The 18,754-nt window shown below is 40.8% G+C and overlaps 1 protein-coding gene across 10 annotated transcripts in view; it reads right to left on the bottom strand.

The window, feature by feature from the left end:
- Nucleotides 1–18,754, bottom strand: part of PALM2AKAP2 (PALM2 and AKAP2 fusion) — a 624,626-nt gene that overhangs the window by 267,696 nt on the left and 338,176 nt on the right. For all 10 annotated transcript variants that reach the window (XM_059925270.1, XM_059925268.1, XM_059925271.1 and 7 more), the window contains one exon: nt 946–1,026. In XM_059925270.1, coding sequence (XP_059781253.1) covers nt 946–1,026 — 81 coding nt within the window. The remainder of the gene's footprint in view (nt 1–945; nt 1,027–18,754) is intronic.

Below are 18,754 nucleotides of genomic sequence, written 5' to 3'. Positions count from 1 at the left end.
CCGTAAAGGTTCATCTTGTTAAAAAATAATCCACACCCAGCATCACCTGGAGAGTCAGCCCCACCTTCCCAACTAGCCCTCTGAGCGATGCAATTTCTGTACATGTAATGTCAGGTGTGAGCACGAGAGGGTTTTTCTAAAAAAGCCCAGGAGCAGTGAAAAGCAAGCAGCAACTCCCAGCTGGCCACTGGACACACTATTCTCTGAGCCTGCAGAAAGCAACATTCTGCAACCACTGGAGTCCTTGTGACAGTGACAGAGCTTTCTCCTGGGTTGTCATCAATTATGATGCTTAAGTGCATTATGTTTTAAAGAAAAATAAATAAATAAGCATCTCTCTCTCTCTCTCATGGTGCAATGGAAACCAATCAAGTCAAACCATTTCAATACTGTCTTTGACAGTGTTCTAACAGGACACTTTCAAAATTGTTAAACTAGAAAGAAAACACATGAATAACCTGAAGTGCACAGCACTGCTCATTTATCAGACCATACTGCTCTTATCTCCCTCTTCTCCAGATCAAGAAAGAAAAGATTAATATTTTTAATTTAATAAAGAGCATGTTAAATGTATCTTTGGGAACCTCTGTATACACACACACACACAGCATCTATGTACTGGAGACACAGCCCTGGAACACTGCCTCACCCACCATGTGGAAATTCTCCTCCAATTTCTATATATAACCACCACGGTTCACAGGCACACACACCCCCAACCCATCCACAGGCACCTATCAGCTCATCATGCTTGCAGAAATTGGAATGCTGTAACAATGCCCTGAATTTGAGAAATTCACAAGCCCAGAGATGGTTTCCTGACAATGAAAAAGGGCTGGTGCAGCCCGCGGCAGCACCTTCACACCAGGGCAGGCTCTGCCCAGCTCTCTGGCGTGTGATCTGCATGTCTAATAACGGAACAGGTTTGTGGGATCAGCCGCTTACCTTGGAATGCTGCAGCAGAAGTATCTGCTCGTCCAGCTCTTGGCGCTTGCCTTCTATTTCCGTCTGCCTCTTTCTTTTTTCCTTGAAAATAAAAAGAGAGAGAGAGAGGCTGTAAGAGTGGGTGGGTGTTGGCTCCAGGAATTTGAAGGTAGGAAGCAGCAGCAGCTGTACACATCTGTAGAGACCCTTCCAGAGATGCTGGGCACACACACCGTTGTCACCTGCCCCTCCGTGTCTGGGTGTGTTGTAAGCAGCAGCCTTCTCTTAACATGTCTGCTGTGGGCTCGGTGAGTGGGAGAAATTCTCTTCACTCAGCCAAGCTGCAACAATTTAATCCAGAAGAAAAGGCAGCTTCTACACACACACACACACACACACACACACACACACACACACGCACACACGCACACACACACAGAGTCATGTTCTGTGCAGTGTTAATTTAGAGACAAAGAATAAAAATATCTCAATTGTGAAGACAGAGGTTGTTATCAACTGCAAAGATGACAGAATAAACGGGGAAATTCTGGGGTTAGATTCCTGTTATCAAAATCCTACATATAAATAATGCAATGCAATTTCAAATTTTATAGGACAAATCATCCAGTTGAACCTACCAAACAATGCAAATTAGATGGGTGATCTTTGTTAAAGTTCATCTTGGAGGGAGCACTTCAGGTTGGGAGGGCTTGCTGAGGTTATGGTAAATGTGAAGTCTAGACTTGGTCTGCCTGGGTCCACCTCCCAGCTTTTCTACTTGCTACTTGTATGACCTCTGACGAATTCTTTTACCTCTCTGGATCTAAGTCTTCTCTCGCATAAAGAGGAGATAAGAATTGTACCTAAACCATATGGCTGGGGCACGGATTAAATGAGATGATATATGTAAAGGACCTAGAACAATGACCTGGCACACAGTAAATGCTGAATAAACATTATTTGCCATTACACTTACTGTCACATGTTTACTTCTAGGCAATGCCTAGAAACTGGTTTTAAAGGGATGTATTTCCCTTTTATTCAGAGCATAACTGTTCCATTGGAGTGTATGCTTAGTATTTTTCTTCTCTATACATCTCCAATATAGATAATAAATATCACATAAAAGTGATTAATTGAAGAATAGAAAGGATTGCCCTTATGATAGCTTACTTGTTCAATGTTTTGTTTCCAAAGTGCATAAGGGGGTGGTTTATTGAGACATTTACTGCAATGCATTATTTCCCTTTACTCACATATGCAGGGGAAACTTGTTGGACAAGACATAATGGCATTTTACACTACAACAGCCAAATCCTGGAGAAGACAATAATGTAAAAGCCTGGTTGCTCTGCTCTGTGTTAAGGGAAGCTTTTATTTTATGTAGTTGCTATGTTTCTGGGGATGTGCTTGTACCACTGCTATTCAAATCAACATAGTAATAAGTTATGTTATAACCAAGTTATTCTGTGTAATGCACAGACTTTTAAGAAATAGTAGCTTATAATCTCAAGCCACTGGGACATAATATCCAAGTCAGGGACATAACCTCCCAGGCAAAGTGAGGCCTGAGGACATTTTAGGAACTTACTATTTACCAAAGAACTCCAATCTATGGTGCATCACTGATGCTGCTAATCCCAGAGGATGTCCAAGAACACACAATATATGGCAGCAGATGGGAAAAGTGAGGACCAGTGAGGAGAGCCCACCCATCCAGCATCTCAAAGGAATATAAGTAAGTGCAGCCACTACGGAAAACAGTCTGGAGGTTCCTCAGAAAACCAAAAATAGAATTATCATATGAATCCCACTCCTGGGCATGTACCCGGACAAAACTATAATTCAAAAAGATACACACACCCCGAAGTTCATAGCTGCACTATTCACAATAGCCAAAACGTGGAAACAACCTAATGTCCATCAACAGATGAAAGGATAAAGAAGATATGGTACATATATACAATGGAATACTATTCAGCCATAAAAAAGAATGAAATGATGCCATTTGCAGCAACATGGGTAGACCTAGAGATTATCATACTAAGTGAAGTAAGTCAGAAAGAGAAAGACAAACACCATATGATATCACTTATATGTAGAATCTAAAATACGGTACAAATGAACTTATCTGCAAAACAGAAACAGACTCACAGACATAGAGAACAGACTTGTGGTTGCCAAGGGGGAGGGAGGTGGGGGAGGGAAGTATTGGGAGTTTGGGATTAGCAGATGCAAACTATTATATATAGAATGGATAAACAACAAGGTCCTACTGTATAGCACAGAGAACTATATTCAATATCCTGTGATAAACCATGATGGAAAAGAATATTAAAAAAAGAATGTCTATATGCGTATAATTGAGTCACTTTGCTGTACAGCAGAGATTATAACAACACTGCAAATCAACTATACTTCAATAAAAAAATAAAAAAATAAAAATTTTAAAAGGTGCCAATGACAAAGCAAGGACCTCCAGAACCAGCCACTATCTCTTTATTCTAGAATTTCTCAACAGTAGGTTTACTGGACTTTATCTTTCATTCCCACGGTCTATCAAGGTACGGAGTTGTCCTATATTTAAATCCAGAATCAAAACATAGTATGTCGGGGACTTCCCTGGTGGCACAGTGGTTAAGAATCTGCCTGCCAATGCAGGGGACACGGGTTCGAGCCCTGGTCCAGGAAGATCCCACATGCTGTATTTCATTAGAGAAGACTGAATGGACAAAGACAATGTTCTAATTACAGATCTGGTCATTTGCAAACCCTTCCTAGGCTTTCCCACTTCTGACCCTTTGTTCACATAAAGTTCTCACTCTGCACATTGCCCTCCATCATACTGGTGAACCATGCCTTGAACAGAAGAAATATCACCAGATGGTACAAGCGGGGAATCTTTATATGAGTAGACTCATTGGTGGTCACTGTGAACAGATATGATCGTGAAAGATGCAGGTTTTAAGTTAGTTCTTTAAGGAACTAACTAAGGTAGGAATTAGGTAGATACAGATTAATGGGCAGCACATTCCAAGGAATGTGTGAGTAAGGGTAGAAATACACTGCATATTCCAGGGACAATGAGGAGAGAAATAAAACTCAGGTGCAGGGCTTGCCTTTAGGAATAGAGATCGATGATTCAAAAGACTGGCTAGGACTAGACCTCTGAGGGCCTTGGGTGCCAGGCCAAGAAGCTTGGATTTTATTACATGGACAATGTAACCTCATTGTAGGGTGCTAAGCAAAAGAGTAATACGGTGAAATGGCATCTTAGGAACATTAGCTGGCACTGGTATATAGGATGGATTGATAGGAATTGGGATACATTTCCTATAAATGGCCAGATAGTAAACATTCTAGGTTTTGTGGGAAAGTCTCTGTTGCAACTACTCAATGCTGCCATTGCAGTACAAAAACAGCTGTAGACAATCTATAAATAAATGAGCGTGTCTGTGCTCTAATGAGCCTTCATTGACAAACACAGGTGGGGGCCAGATTTAGCCCATCTTCATAGTCTGCTGACCTCTGGATGAAAAGATCATTAAATGCCTTAGAAGTCCTACACTGTTGGTGGGAATGTAAATTGGTGCAGCCACTATGGAGAACAGTCTGGAGGTTCCTCAAAAAACTAAAAATAGAGTCACCATATGATCCAGCAATCCCACTCCTGGGCATGTATCCAGACAAAACTATCATTTGAAAAGATACATGCACCCCAGTGTTCACAGCACCACTACTTACAATAGCCGAGACATGGAAACAATCTAAACGTCTACTGACAGATGAACGGATAAAGAAGATGTGCTGTGTCTGTACATATACAATGGAATATATATATATATATATAAATATATATATATATGTACAATAGAATACTACTCAGCCATAAAAAAGAATGAAATAATGCCATTTGCAGAAACATGGATGGACCTAGAGATTATCATACTAAGTGAAGCCAGAAAGAGAAAGACAAATACGATATGATATCACTTATATGTGGAATCTGAAGTATGACACAAATGCACTTATTCACCAAGCAGAAACAGACACACAGACATAGAGCAAAGACTTGTGGTTGCCGGGGGGAGGGGTAATGGGGGAGGGATGGATTGCCACGATGTGGGGTGGGGGAGTTTGGGGTTAGCAGATGCAAACTGTTATACATAGAATGGATAGACAACAAGGTCCTACTGTATAGCACAGGGAAATATACTCAATATCCTGTGATAAACCATAATGGAAAAGAATATGAAAAAGAATATATATATATATATATATATATATATATATATATACACACACATATATATATATAGCTGAATCACTTTGCTGTACACCAGAAATTAACATTACACTGTAAATCAACTATACCTCAGTAAAAAATACATTTTAAAAATGTCTCAGGAGGATGCAACATTCACCCTGGGGTATGGTGGGCATGGATGAACTAACAAGCCCATCCTAGCTCAGAGCTGTTCCAATCAGATTGGGAAGAAAAGGACAATACAAATAGAATTGATGAGGCTCAGGACTAATAGGATCTAGAGGGTGGGGCAATATGGTATCTTGGCTTTGAGCCACACAGAGAGTGCTGGTGCAGGAACGGGCAACAGTGGGAAAGTGGTGCTTTCCCATTTATTCTGTATTCATATCTCCCCTGAGGAAACTCCATATTGGGTTGAAGCTAGAAATCAAAGAGTTGTTAACATATGCAGCCAGGCATCAGTATCAGCATGTTCTCATCTGTGTTCTATCTGATGAAGACTCTGGGCTTAGCCCTGTCACAAGGACACTTTTGCATCTATGGCTATTGTGGGATTCTTTATGTCCCCTTCCACAGTGATGGAGTTAGGTCTTGAAATCACTCCTGACTGGACAAGAGGTAAGATGTGCAATCAGCCTGTGTACAGAGTTAGATATGAGTCATAGTACAGCAAGTTCGAGGGGGCCACCGTTGGCTTCCTGATGCTTGCTTGCTTGGTCCAGGCCATGCTCCTCACCTGGCGAGCTTGCTGCTTCCCAGACTTCTCCTTCCCTTAATCAAGGCAAAATCACTAGCTCTTGGGTTCTCTTCTAACTCCTTCTCAAATGTCTAAATGTAGACATTTAGCCTACATGATTTTCTTTACTCTGATCAACTATACAACCTACACAATATCAGTATAGATAACTAGCAGATCTATATTTTCAGCCTAGATCTCTCCTTTGAGCTCCAGGTTCCCCTATCCAACTGCCAAATGTTCATATCCAGTGCCTCAAACCTAACCCTTGAGTCATCCTCTCGGCCATCCCTCCTCCCCTACTCTCACATCTGTTCCTTCTGTGTTCCTCATCTCAGAAAATGACATGACCCAAGTTGGAAACCTGATTTATTCTAGACACTCCACTGTCTTAAAAGACCAAGTCCTGATAATACTGTTCGTCATTTTCCACGCCTTCTACCTCCCCACTAGAACCTTTATTACAACCTTAATATTCCCTCCTTTATCTTCCCACCCCCCCACGTAGACTACTCTACATCAGTATCTTTCGCATGCTGTAGTGCTGAACTGTTTATACCCTCTTTCCATCTGGATTACTGCAGTGGTTTCCTCACTAGTCTTCCTGCCTCTGAGGCTTGGCTCTGAGCAAGTCACCCTCTGCTTTAGTGATATTCTAAAATGGAAATCTGACTACTTCCATCCCTGGCCTAAAATCCCAGAAATGTCTCTCATTGCCTACAGTGCAAATAGTAAGTTCCTTCCCATGGCCAAGAGGGCCCTCTGTATCTCACAGTTTAATCTCAAGCCATGACTCCCCCCTAATCATATGCTCCAGCCTCAACGCATGATCTGAAGTGTCCTGATCTGCCAGGTGGGTTCATGCCTTCCTGGTTTTGCTCTTACTGCTTCCTCTAACGATAATGGATTTCCCTCACTCCTTCATCTAATGAAAACCTTTTTCTCTTTGACAACACAGCTTAAATATCCATAAAGCTAGAGCAACCACCTGCCCAGTCTTTCTTCCATCAGAGAACCCATATACCCTCACTATAAATGGTGGTGGAAATGCCAGTTATGATTAGTCACATGTAGCCCGACTCATTCCTGCCACCAGGACTTGTGTGTGATACAGGTTAGGACAATCAAACTACCTTATCTCGTTGCAGTAGGGACTGGTCCAAGGAGCAGCTAAAGGACCAAAGCAGAACCAAGAAGAGACATTTCTAGGAATAGACACATGAATACTGGGAGAGAAAAGCTCCCTTTTCACTAAGGTTAAGCTGGGATAATGTCTATCTGAGTGGCAATTTTCCCAAGCCATATGGAAGAAACACATCCATGCTGGAGAAAGGTTAACCCGCAGAGAGAAGCAGAGCTGGAAGACAGAGAAAGGAGGATCCAAGTGAGATTGTTTGAGTCCCAGATCTAGTTATGCATGAAGCCAGAACCATCCGTGGGCTTCCTAAATTATATACACTCATAATCTCCCTTCTGCTTAAGCTAGATTGAGTGGTGTTTCTGTCACTTGCAGCTCAAAGAGTTCTGACAAGTACAGAAGACTTCTCTGCTCCCTCCAAAGAGAATTCATCACCCCTTCCTTCTTTCTTCCCTTGATGGGCTGTGGATCTTTCTACATTAGTACCTTGAGCACTTTAGGACTTTATGCACTTAACAGTTTACACATCTTCTCCCTCTACCAAACTATGGGCATCTTGAGGACAAGGATCTTGGCTCACGCATCTCCAAAGTCTAGACTGTTGCATGGTAGAGACATGTAACAGACACTCAGTAAGAATCTTTGAATGAGATACTTGTTCTCCTCCCACCATGTTCCTGTTTGTCCAGATCCCTCACTCAAATGCATCATGAATTTGCACTCATGATTTCAATGGCAGTAAAATACCTCACTGAAAACACATTAGCCGCCAGTCCACAAAACCAGAAGTATCTTTCTGTTGAAGATGCAGCCCATACGGAATAAACCTTTATGGCTTTGCACAGAAGACAAGAGTTGAAAAATCTCATTCTGGGAAAGAATCATGGAAAGCTCACTCTGGGGAGAAAGGCTGGGGGAAGTAGAAATTCCAGGGAAAGCATAACGAGCTGACAGTAGCAAACTATTCAGGGGGAATGTGCCTCAAGAGACATCTGGAAAGAAGTGATCTCAATCCATTAGGAAGATTTCCAGATACTTCCACGATCTGGGAGGCCTAGCAAGCCACTTTCATCCTCTTTCTGTGGATTATGTATTTTCCTGGCAAGTATTTTCTGGAAGTATTGCAACATTATGAAACTGTCAACTCTTAGTGTAGTAAGGCGCCACCATATAGAGCGGAGGACACTGTTCTAAGGCGGTTAGTAAGTATGCCGGGAAGACAGGTATTAGACGTAGCTAGGAAGCCCATGTCCACCCTGGTGCAGCTGCAGGCAGACTCCCTCTTCTCTCCTGCTGCCTGCGCTGCAACCCAGGCTTTGGGGAATGCAAGGGAGTGGCTGGGGGAGGGGTCCCTACTGAGTCTGTGAGAAACAGTGAGAGAAGGAAGAAGCTGAGCAAGGAAGGCTGTGAGAAGCAAAGAGACGGTGCTTCCTTTCCTCTGCTGAGGTCCACTCTGACTTGGGCTGATACCTAGAGCCCCAGGGTGCAGCAGTGGGAAGGAACCGGAAGACCTCCTCAAGGCACTATTGTCACTGAGACATCCCAGAATTTAGATGAGAGGGGGAAAAAGAAAATATGTTATGGATGGACCTAGAGATTATCATACTAAGCGAAGTAAGTCAGAAAGAGAAAGACAAATATCATATGATAGCACTTACATGGGAAATCTAAAATATGACACAAATGAACTTATCTACAAAACAGAAACAGACTCATGGTCATAGAGAACAGACTTGTGGTTGCCAAGGGCGGGGGGTGGGGGGGTGGGGGAGGGAAGTATTGGGAACTTGGGATTAGCAGATGCAAACTAGTATATATAGGATGCATAAACAACAGGGTCCTACTGTATAGCACAGGGAGCTATACTCAGTATCCTGTGATAAGTCATAATGGAAAAGAATATGAAAAAGAATGTGTATATATATATATATATATACATATATATATACATACATACATATATATATATATAAAACTGGGTCACTTGGCTGTATAGCAGACATTAACACAACATTGTAAATCAACTATACTTCAACAAAAATTTTTTAAAAAAGAAAATATGTTAAAATTGAAATGTTACAACATCTCCTCCTCCTATTGCTAGATAAAGGAAATTTTGTGTTGACTTCTCCCATTGTGAGCTTAAGGCAATTGTGTGTCCCTCCCCATCACACAGGCCTGTATGTGACTTTGGGCCAGCTGGTCCCTAGGCTTTGGCAATGCAGCACCAGAGAAAGAAGTAGAGTGCTGGAGAAGTGCACAAACAAGACTGTTTTAAGTAGTTTGCATTTGGAAAGGGAATGGGGGATATGCTAGATACAGGGGGAAACTGAAGATGGAGAAAAGGAGAGATGGGATGACAAACAAAGAACTGCAAGGGGTGGGGACAGTTTTGAAATTCAAGAATTTAAAAATAAAGGGGCTGAGATATTAAGACCAAAAGACCAGGGAGAAAGAATCTTCAGATATTTTATTGTCACTTATGAAATGAATCCCCTTTGACATTCTCCAAAAGATGCCAGTAAGGATACGGGACTTTTGTCTACTACACTGTTTCTTTGAACATGACTTCATGCTAAAACTGGATCACCAGAGTGCCAGGCTTTACACAGGTTACACTAAGAAGGAAGGTGACGTTTCGAGAACTAAACTGTGGAAAGTCAACTTGCAAATGGGGACCCAATGAGCTTTTTCTATTAAGGAATCAGAATGTCATGTCAGTCATGGTTGGATTATAATTCCCTGTTTAATGCTGCTGTAGAACCAATGCCATTTATATGTCTGAGGAAACAAAAGGAAGACGGTCAGTCTGAAAACTGAGAACCTGAGTGACCAGGTATAAAACAATCAAAGAGGTGCCCACTCAGCTTAGTCCAATTGCCTGTCCAGCTAACTTGAATGCTGAATTTGCTCAGCAAGACACATCCCCATTAGAGATCAGTTATCTGATCTCAATGCCATTAGATATTAAGACCCTCTCTCCTGGCTCTGACTTCAAGGTCACCCATTATGATTTTGATTATATTCAGGCTTTGAAAGTAGTTACCTAAATGGAGAGATAACACTTGTCAAGCTCCCTGCAATGTCCATCCACTATAAAGTAAATAAACTGGCACTTGGGTTTGTAGTTGAGTGTACTAAAAACTAAGTTCGTATGTAGTTTTCTGATCTTACAAAATTAAGTAACAGAATCTAGAGCCAGTTTAAAAGGCTTGGTCAAAAGGACAAGTAAATTAGATTTCCTGTAATCACACTATCCTGCCTCGCCATGCACCCATCCAACCCTCAACATCACCACGTGGAGTAGAGAATTCTACAGCTATATTCATTCCTCATTGCTTAGTTTAGATCAGCATTTCCACGTAGGTAAATTCCCTTTTATTCACCTGACTACTTGGCCTTGAGCTTGCCATCTTTTGGTAAAAGAGGGAAGTGCTTGCTTTGTATTGTTTTTAACAGAAATTATAAAGTCAACAGAAAGAATTTTAAATAGGAAAAGAAGACATTGATTAGTTCAAACTTCACGACTGGTTTTTGAAAGGATAATTTAACACCTAAAATCTTAAGAAACACCATATAGAGTTTGGATGTAAAATTGTTACTAATTACACCTAACAGTTAATATTGCTAGTCTGTTACTGCCAAGTCAAATGCATAATACAGGAGAGTTTCAGCTTAAAGTCTTTAGTAGATACTTTATAATCCATATGAATTATATCTTAAGGCTATTTTTATGGTCTGCCCATACTGTTACTCTTTAAATAATTGTTTAAACATATAGCTATATTTTTGCTTTCATGGTCATAATATCAAACTGTTTGCTAGGAGTGCTTCCCTTTAGCAGTCTTCTCTGGAGACCAAGAAGGAAAGTAGTCTGATACAGCTCTCATCAGAAAGTAAGATCTGCTTCTTGGTACCATATTGATAAGCCCACTATGGTGGAAAAAAATGAGCACTCTCTGTAAAAGGAGAATGGTTGAGAGCTCTGAGGAAGTCCCAAATGCCAGAAATTACATAATCAGATTCACCTGCAGAAGGTAGTCTCCCTATCACCACCCTCAACGAATTGTGATATTCCCACCATGAAGCCACATGAGCACTGAACTGGGACTCAGGACACCTGCCTTCATATGGACGCTTCGCCACTAACCCCTCAGTGACTCAGACTAGTCCCTTATTGTTTCTGGGCCTTAGATTCGGCATGTAATATGAGTAAGTTGGACCAGCTTCGCTCTACGGTTCCGCCTATCTCTAGGATTCTGCAGTGCTAAGGAGAGCAACTTCATGTGCTAGACAACCTACAAAATGCGAGAAAATATTTGCAGATGATGTGGCTGACAAGGGGTTAATATCCAAACTATATGAAAAGCTCATAGAACTCAATATCAAAAAAACAAACAATCCAATCATAAAATGGGCAGAAGACCTAAATAAACATTTCTCCAAATAAGACATACAGATGGCCAACAGACACATGCAAAGATGCTCAACATCACTAATCTTTAGAGAAATGCAAGTCAAAACCACAACGAGGTATCACCTCACACTGGTCAGAATGGCCATCATCAAAAATCTACAAACAATAAATGCTAGAGAGGGTGTGGAGAAAAGGAAACCCTCTTGCACTGTTGGTGGGACTGTAAATTGATACAGCCACTATGGAGAACAGTATGGAGGTTCCTTAAAAAACTAAAAATAGAACTACCATATGACCCGGCAATCCCACTACTGGGCATATACCCTGAGAAAACCATAATTCAAAAAGAGTCATGTACCACAATGGTCATTGCAGCACTATTTACAATAGCCAGGACATGGAAGCAACCTAAGTGTCCATCGACAGATGAACGGATAAAGAAGATGTGGCACGTATATATATAATGGAATATTACTCAGCCATAAAAAGGAACGAAACTGAGTTATACGCAGTGAGGTGGATGGACCTAGAGACTGTCATACAGAGTGAAGTAAGTCAGAAAGAGAAAAACAAATACTGTATGCTAACACATACATATGGAATCTAAAAAAAACAGTACTGATGAAACTAGTGGCAGGGCAGGAATAAAGACGCAGACATAGAGAACGAACTTGAGGACACAGTGGGGAAGGGGAAGCTGGGACGAAGTGAGAGAGTAGCATGGACATATATACACTACCAAATGTAAAATAGCTAGCTAGTGGGGAGTTGCTGCATAGCCCAGGGAGATCATCTCAATGCTTTTTGATGACCTAGAGGGGTGGGGTAGGGAGGGTGGGAGGGAGGCTCAAGAGGGAGGGGATATGGGGATATATGTATACATATAGCTGATTTACTTTGTTGTACAGCAGAAACTAACACAATTTTGTAAAGCAATTATACTCCAATAAAGATATTAAAAAAAAAAGAATGAAATATTGCCCTTTGCAGCAACATGGATGGATCTAGAGAATATCATACTAAGTGAAGTAAGTCAGCCAGAGAAAAACAAATACTATATGACTCAATTATATGTGGAATCTAAAAAATAATACAAATTAATCTATACAAAACAGAACCAGATGCACATAGAAAACAAACTTATGGTTACCAAAGGGGGAAGGTGGGGGGAGGAATAAATTAGGAATTTGGGAGTTACATATACACACTACTATATATAAAATAGATAAAAACAAGGACCTACTGTATAGCACAGGGAACTATACTCAATATTTTGTAATAACCTATAATGGAAAAGAATCTGAAAAAGAATATATATATACCTGGATCACTTTGCCGTACACCTGAAACTAACACAATATTGTAAATCAACTACACATCTATAAAAAATAAATTTAAAAGATGATGATAACAATAATAGCAACTAAGTTTATTGACTACTTGCTATGGGCCAGGCATTGTTCTAAGGATTCCCCTTCAGTTAATCCTCAGAACACTTTGAGGTAGGTACCTTTAATATCCCTGATTTTATGGATAAGAAAAGTCAAGGCTAGTCTAGGGTGAGTAAACTTGTTCAAGGTCATGAGCCAAGAGGTAGCCAAGTAGGGGTTGAAACTGAGAGTCTGACTCCAGAGCACTTTATGATGGACAGAGATGTGTTCTGGCTGTTAAGATTTCTTTAGCTTTGAGTGAACTCCACACAGGACACATGAAACATATTATCTTGCCACCTTCACACTCGAGTGCCAAAACTTCCCAGAACAAATGAGCTGTTGAAAATGCAAAACACTCTGATGTCAAATCCCTCCACTCTTAAAACAAGAGGCCTCTTACAAAATCCAGGAGCATTTCCCAATCCAAAACAAATAGGTCGAGGCTGGGTTGGAACCTTCATCAATGCCTGGTGAACCAATATATTGGTTGACTTTAATTTCCAGGGAAGACATTTCCAGGTGACTAAATGATATGATAAGGAGAGAAAATGCTAAATATTTCTCTCCCATTTGGACTTTTCATTGCAGAGGGACTACTTCCAATGAGGCAGCAGCTGGGAAAGCTCTCAATTTACCATGTTGGGCTCATAAGTGGAGAAAACTCTCTAAATCCAGTCTTCTCGATATCAGAATATATCTCCCTAAAATTAGATGACAGGAAGAGTAAGGAGCAGAGGTGCCCATTAAGTTGATGGTCCAATCCTAGGAAACATGCTGCAAGGCCTAGAGGAAAGGTCCCTCGGCAGGAAGCAGGAACAGATACTGCCCGGACCTTGCAATAAGCAGCTTTCCCACTGGCTCCTTGCAGGTCTCAGAGCAGCAGCCCACAGGACAGTAGAGGGGCTGGGGCGAACCTGAACATGGCCGTGATGGTTGGAAATGCAAAACAAAATAGGGTGCACAAAAATAGAAAGAGAACAGGATGTGCAGCATTCTGATAACAACAAAGGACCCCGAACCCCAAAAGATTAGCACAATTCCAGAGACAGACACACCTTTTATGACTTTGGCCAATCACGTCTTTGTTTGTTTCTTTAGATGCCAACACCAGGAGAGAATATCTATATCTGTATCACCCAGATAAACACAGCATTTAAAAATATAATATAAATCAAACTAATAGATGTGTATGGTAGGAAAATTCAGACAATACACAAAGAAGTAAAATGAACAGCTGAATCACCCTTCACCCCACCCCCATCAATTTCTTTCCTTTGGGTCTTATATGTATCCTACTTGGGAAAAAATATGAATATACCAACCTATTATCCATATGGATCTTTTATTCTTTACATAAAAGCAATCACACTATAGAGTTTCTGCTTTTCAGCTTACTTTCTTCTTACCTAGTGATGTATCTTTGAGATTTTTCTATGCCATTTTTCACATGGAGTCCCCCCTCACTCTCTGTAACTGCCGCATGGTAGTTCACAGATGGCCATTAACTTATTTTACAGGTCTGCTGCTGATAGATTATTCAGGCGGTTCCCAGTGTTTTTACTTGTTATTATAAACAGGGCTGCAATGAATCTTCCTCTACGTACATGTACTTTCATGACAATATCCATAGGATACACTTCCAGAAGTAGAACTGCTGGGTCAAAGGATTTGAGCACTTAAAACTTTAATAGGGCCAAACTGCCCTCCCCCAAACATTTTCTCTGTGTTTTAAATGATATAAATCTGATTTGAAAATAAGATTCAAGCAACTCATAAGAGTTTTGATGGTTTTTTCCCCCGTTATTAGCCATATCCTTAGTGACCCCGAAGAATTTTAAGTGAAAGAAAATATTTACCACCTTGTTAATAACTGTAAGCTGTTCTTAAAACATACTCGGTGATCTGTCCTCACCACAGACTATTACTCTGTGTTTTCAGGTTTAAAAAATGATGACTTTTTACCTTATGAACAGAAGTCTATTATGACTCCATCAGTTTTCTAGAAGGAATCAAATTTGTACCTCTTTTCCTTGCACTGTTCATGTTAGAGTTATCGCATAGCTAAGTTGTGCCCATTTGTCCATAATGAAAGAGGGTCTATTCCTTCTGCTGTTGTTGCCATTCTCCATGGTTTAAAAGTACAAAATTTTCCATCCACCAAGATAACTTCTGGATGGACTCAAGCAATGTAAAAACTGAAAACATGAGAAAATAGAGTGACTCTCTGACTTTAGGATGCGAAAGGACTTCAAAAACATAAAGTATAGAAAGAAACCACAGAGAACAAAACTGATAAATTTCATTACATAACACTTAAAACTTTGGTTTTTATGGTACCAACCATACATAACAACTCAAAGGAAAGTGGCAATCTGGGAAAAAAAAATTTGCAACATATATGTCAAAAGGCTAAGACCTGTCATAAATAAATGGTTCTTATAAATTAATATGATTTATAAAGAAAAATATAAACACTTCAATATAGAAAAAAAGAACAAAATATAGGGAAAATTTTCAACATTATTAATAACCAAAGAAATGCAAATTAAGCACTGAGGTGTCACTTCCACCTGTGAAAGGTATTCTACCCCCAACAAGTGTATTTTAAAATATCATGTGTTCTGTGTTGGGGAGAGTGTGGATAAAAAAGACTCTCTCTTCAATCTCTGTCAGAACTATAACTAATAATTATAAAAGTATGACTCTATTGGAATTATAAATTGTCTTTCCAGAAGGCTATTTCAAAAGTTTTGATCGACTTTATCAGAAAGAGTTTATCCAGAGAAAATTACCTTCAATATGTTCAAAGATTTTTGTAAAGAATATTCAATACAGAGCTATATGCAACATCAAAAAAAAAAACCAAACAGCAAATAATTGGTTAAATAAGATGGCATCTTATAAACCATCCAATGACTTCCTTTTTCACTTGGAATAAAATCAAAGCAAGCCCATCCATGGTCCATTGCCTGCCTTTCTCTTGCCCCTCATCTTGTCCTTTTCTCCACCTCCTCACTTTGCACTCCAGCCACACTGGCCTTAACCAGAGATCTGCCATGAGAGAGGCATTGAGGGCAGGCAGGCAGGTTGGGATCTCACTAAGTCTGGCTCAGAATCAAGTGGAGAGATTTAACCAAGATGGCGGAGTAGAAGGACGTGCTGTCACTCCCTCTTGCGAGAGCACCAGAATCACAACTGACTGCTGGACCATCATTGACAGGAAGACCCTGGACTTCACCAAGGAGGATACCCCACGTCCAAGGACAGAGGAGAAGCCACAGTGAGACGGTAGGAGGGGCGCAAGCAGAGTAAAATCAAACCCCGTAACTGCTGGGTGGGTGACTCACAGACTGGCGAACACTTATACCACAGAAGTCCACCCACTGGAGTAAAGGTTCTGAGCCCCACGTCAGGCTTCCCAACCTGGGGGTCAGGCAACGGGAGGAGGAATTCCTAGAGAATCAGACTTTGAAGCCTAGTGGGAATTGGATTGCAGGACTTTGACGGGACTGGGGGAAACAGAGACCCCACTCTTGGAGGGCACACACAAAGTAATGTGTGCATCAGGACCCAGGGGAAGGAGCAGTGAGCCAGGGGGAGACTGAACCAGACCTACCTGCTGGTGTTGGGGGGTCTCCTGCAGAGGCGAGTGGTGGCTCTGTTTCACCGTGGGGATAAGGACACTGGCAGCAGAGGTTCTGGGAAGTTCTCCTTGGCGTGAGCCCTCCCAGAGTCTGCCATTAACCCCACCAAAGAGCACGGGTAGGCTCCAGTGTTGGGTTGCCTCAGGCAAAACAGCCAACAGGGAGGGAACCCAGCCCCACCCATCAACAGTCAAGTGGATTAAGGTTTTACTGAGCTCTGACCGCCACAGCAACAGGGAGGGAACCCAGCCCCACCCATCAACAGTCAAGTGGATTAAGGCTTTACTGAGCTCTGACCACCACAGCAACAGTCAGCTCTACCCACCACCAGAGCCTCCCATCAAGCCTCTTAGATAGCCTCAACCACCAGAGGGCAGACAACAGAAGCAAGAAAAACTATAATCCTGCAGCCTGTGGACCAAAAACCACAGTTACAGAAAGATAGAGAAGATGAAAAGGCAGAGGGCTATGTACCAGATGAAGGAACAAGAAAAAACCCCAGAAAAACAACTAAATGAAGTGGAGATAGGCAACCTTCCAGAAAAAGAATTCAGAATAATGATAGTGAAGATGATCCAGGACCTTGGAATAAGAATGGAGGCAAAGATTGAGAAGATGCAAGAAATGATTAACAAAGACCTAGAAGAATTAAAGAACAAACAAACAGAGATGACCAATACAATAACTGAAATGAAAACTACACTAGAAGGAATCAATAGCAGAATAACTGAGGCAGAAGAACGGATAAGTGACCTGGAAGACAGAATGATGGAATTCACTGCTGCGGAACAGACTAAAGAAAAAAGAATGAAAAGAAATGAAGGCAGCCTAAGAGACCTCTGGGACAACATTAAACGCAACAACATTCGCATTATAGGGGTCCCAGAAGGAGAAGAGAGAGAGAAAGGACCAGAGAAAATATTTGAAGAGATTATAGTCGAAAACTTCCCTAACATGGGAAAGGAAATAGCCACCCAAGTCCAGGAAGCGCAGAGAGTCCCATACAGGATAAACCCAAGGAGAAACACGCCGAGACACATAGTAATCAAAGTGGCAAAAATTAAAGACAAAGAAAAATTATTGAAAGCAGCAAGGGAAAAACGACAAATAACATACAAGGGAACTCCCATAAGGTTAACAGCTGATTTCTCAGCAGAAACTCTGCAAGCCAGAAGGGAGTGGCATGATATACTTAAAGTGATGAAAGGGAAGAACCTACAACCAAGATTACTCTACCCGGCAAGGATCTCATTTAGATTTGATGGAGAAATCAAAAGCTTTACAGACAAGCAAAAGCTAAGAGAATTCAGCACCACCAAACCAGCTCTACAACAAATGCTAAAGGAACTTCTCTAAGTGGGAAACACAAGAGAAGAAAAGGACCTACAAAAACAAACCCAAAACAATTAAGAAAATGGTCATAGGAACATACATATCGATAATTACCTTAAACGTGAATGGATTAAATGCCCCAACCAAAAGACATAGACTGGCTGAATGGATACAAAAACAAGACCCATATATATGCTGTCTACAAGAGACCCACTTTAGACCTAGGGACACATACAGACTGAAAGTGATGGGATGGAAAAAGATATTCCATGCAAATGGAAATCAAAAGAAAGCTGGAGTAGCTATACTCATATCAGATAAAATAGACTTTAAATTAAAGAATGTTACAAGAGACAAGGAAGGACACTACATAATGATCCAGGGATCAATCCAAGAAGAAGATATAACAATTATAAATATATATGCACCCAACATAGGAGCACCTCAATACATAAGGCAACTGCTAACAGCTATAAAAGAGGAAATCGACAGTAACACAATAATAGTGGGGGACTTTAACACCTCACTTACACCAATGGACAGATCATCCAAAATGAAAATAAATAAGGAAACAGAAGCTTTAAATGACACAATAGACCAGATAGATTTAATTGATATATATCGGACATTCCATCCAAAAACAGCAGATTACACGTTCTTCTCAAGTGCGCACGGAACATTCTCCAAGATAGATCACATCTTGGGTCACAAATCAAGCCTCAGTAAATTTAAGAAAATTGAAATCATATCAAGCATCTTTTCTGACCACAACGCTATGAGATTAGAAATGAATTACAGGGAAAAAAACGTAAAAAGGACAAACACATGGAGGCTAAACAATACGTTACTAAATAACCAAGAGA

The sequence above is a fragment of the Balaenoptera ricei genome, chromosome 6 (assembly GCF_028023285.1).
Source record: "Balaenoptera ricei isolate mBalRic1 chromosome 6, mBalRic1.hap2, whole genome shotgun sequence".
NCBI classification, from domain to species: domain Eukaryota; kingdom Metazoa; phylum Chordata; class Mammalia; order Artiodactyla; family Balaenopteridae; genus Balaenoptera; species Balaenoptera ricei.
This window is presented reverse-complemented; position numbering and strand designations above follow the sequence as displayed.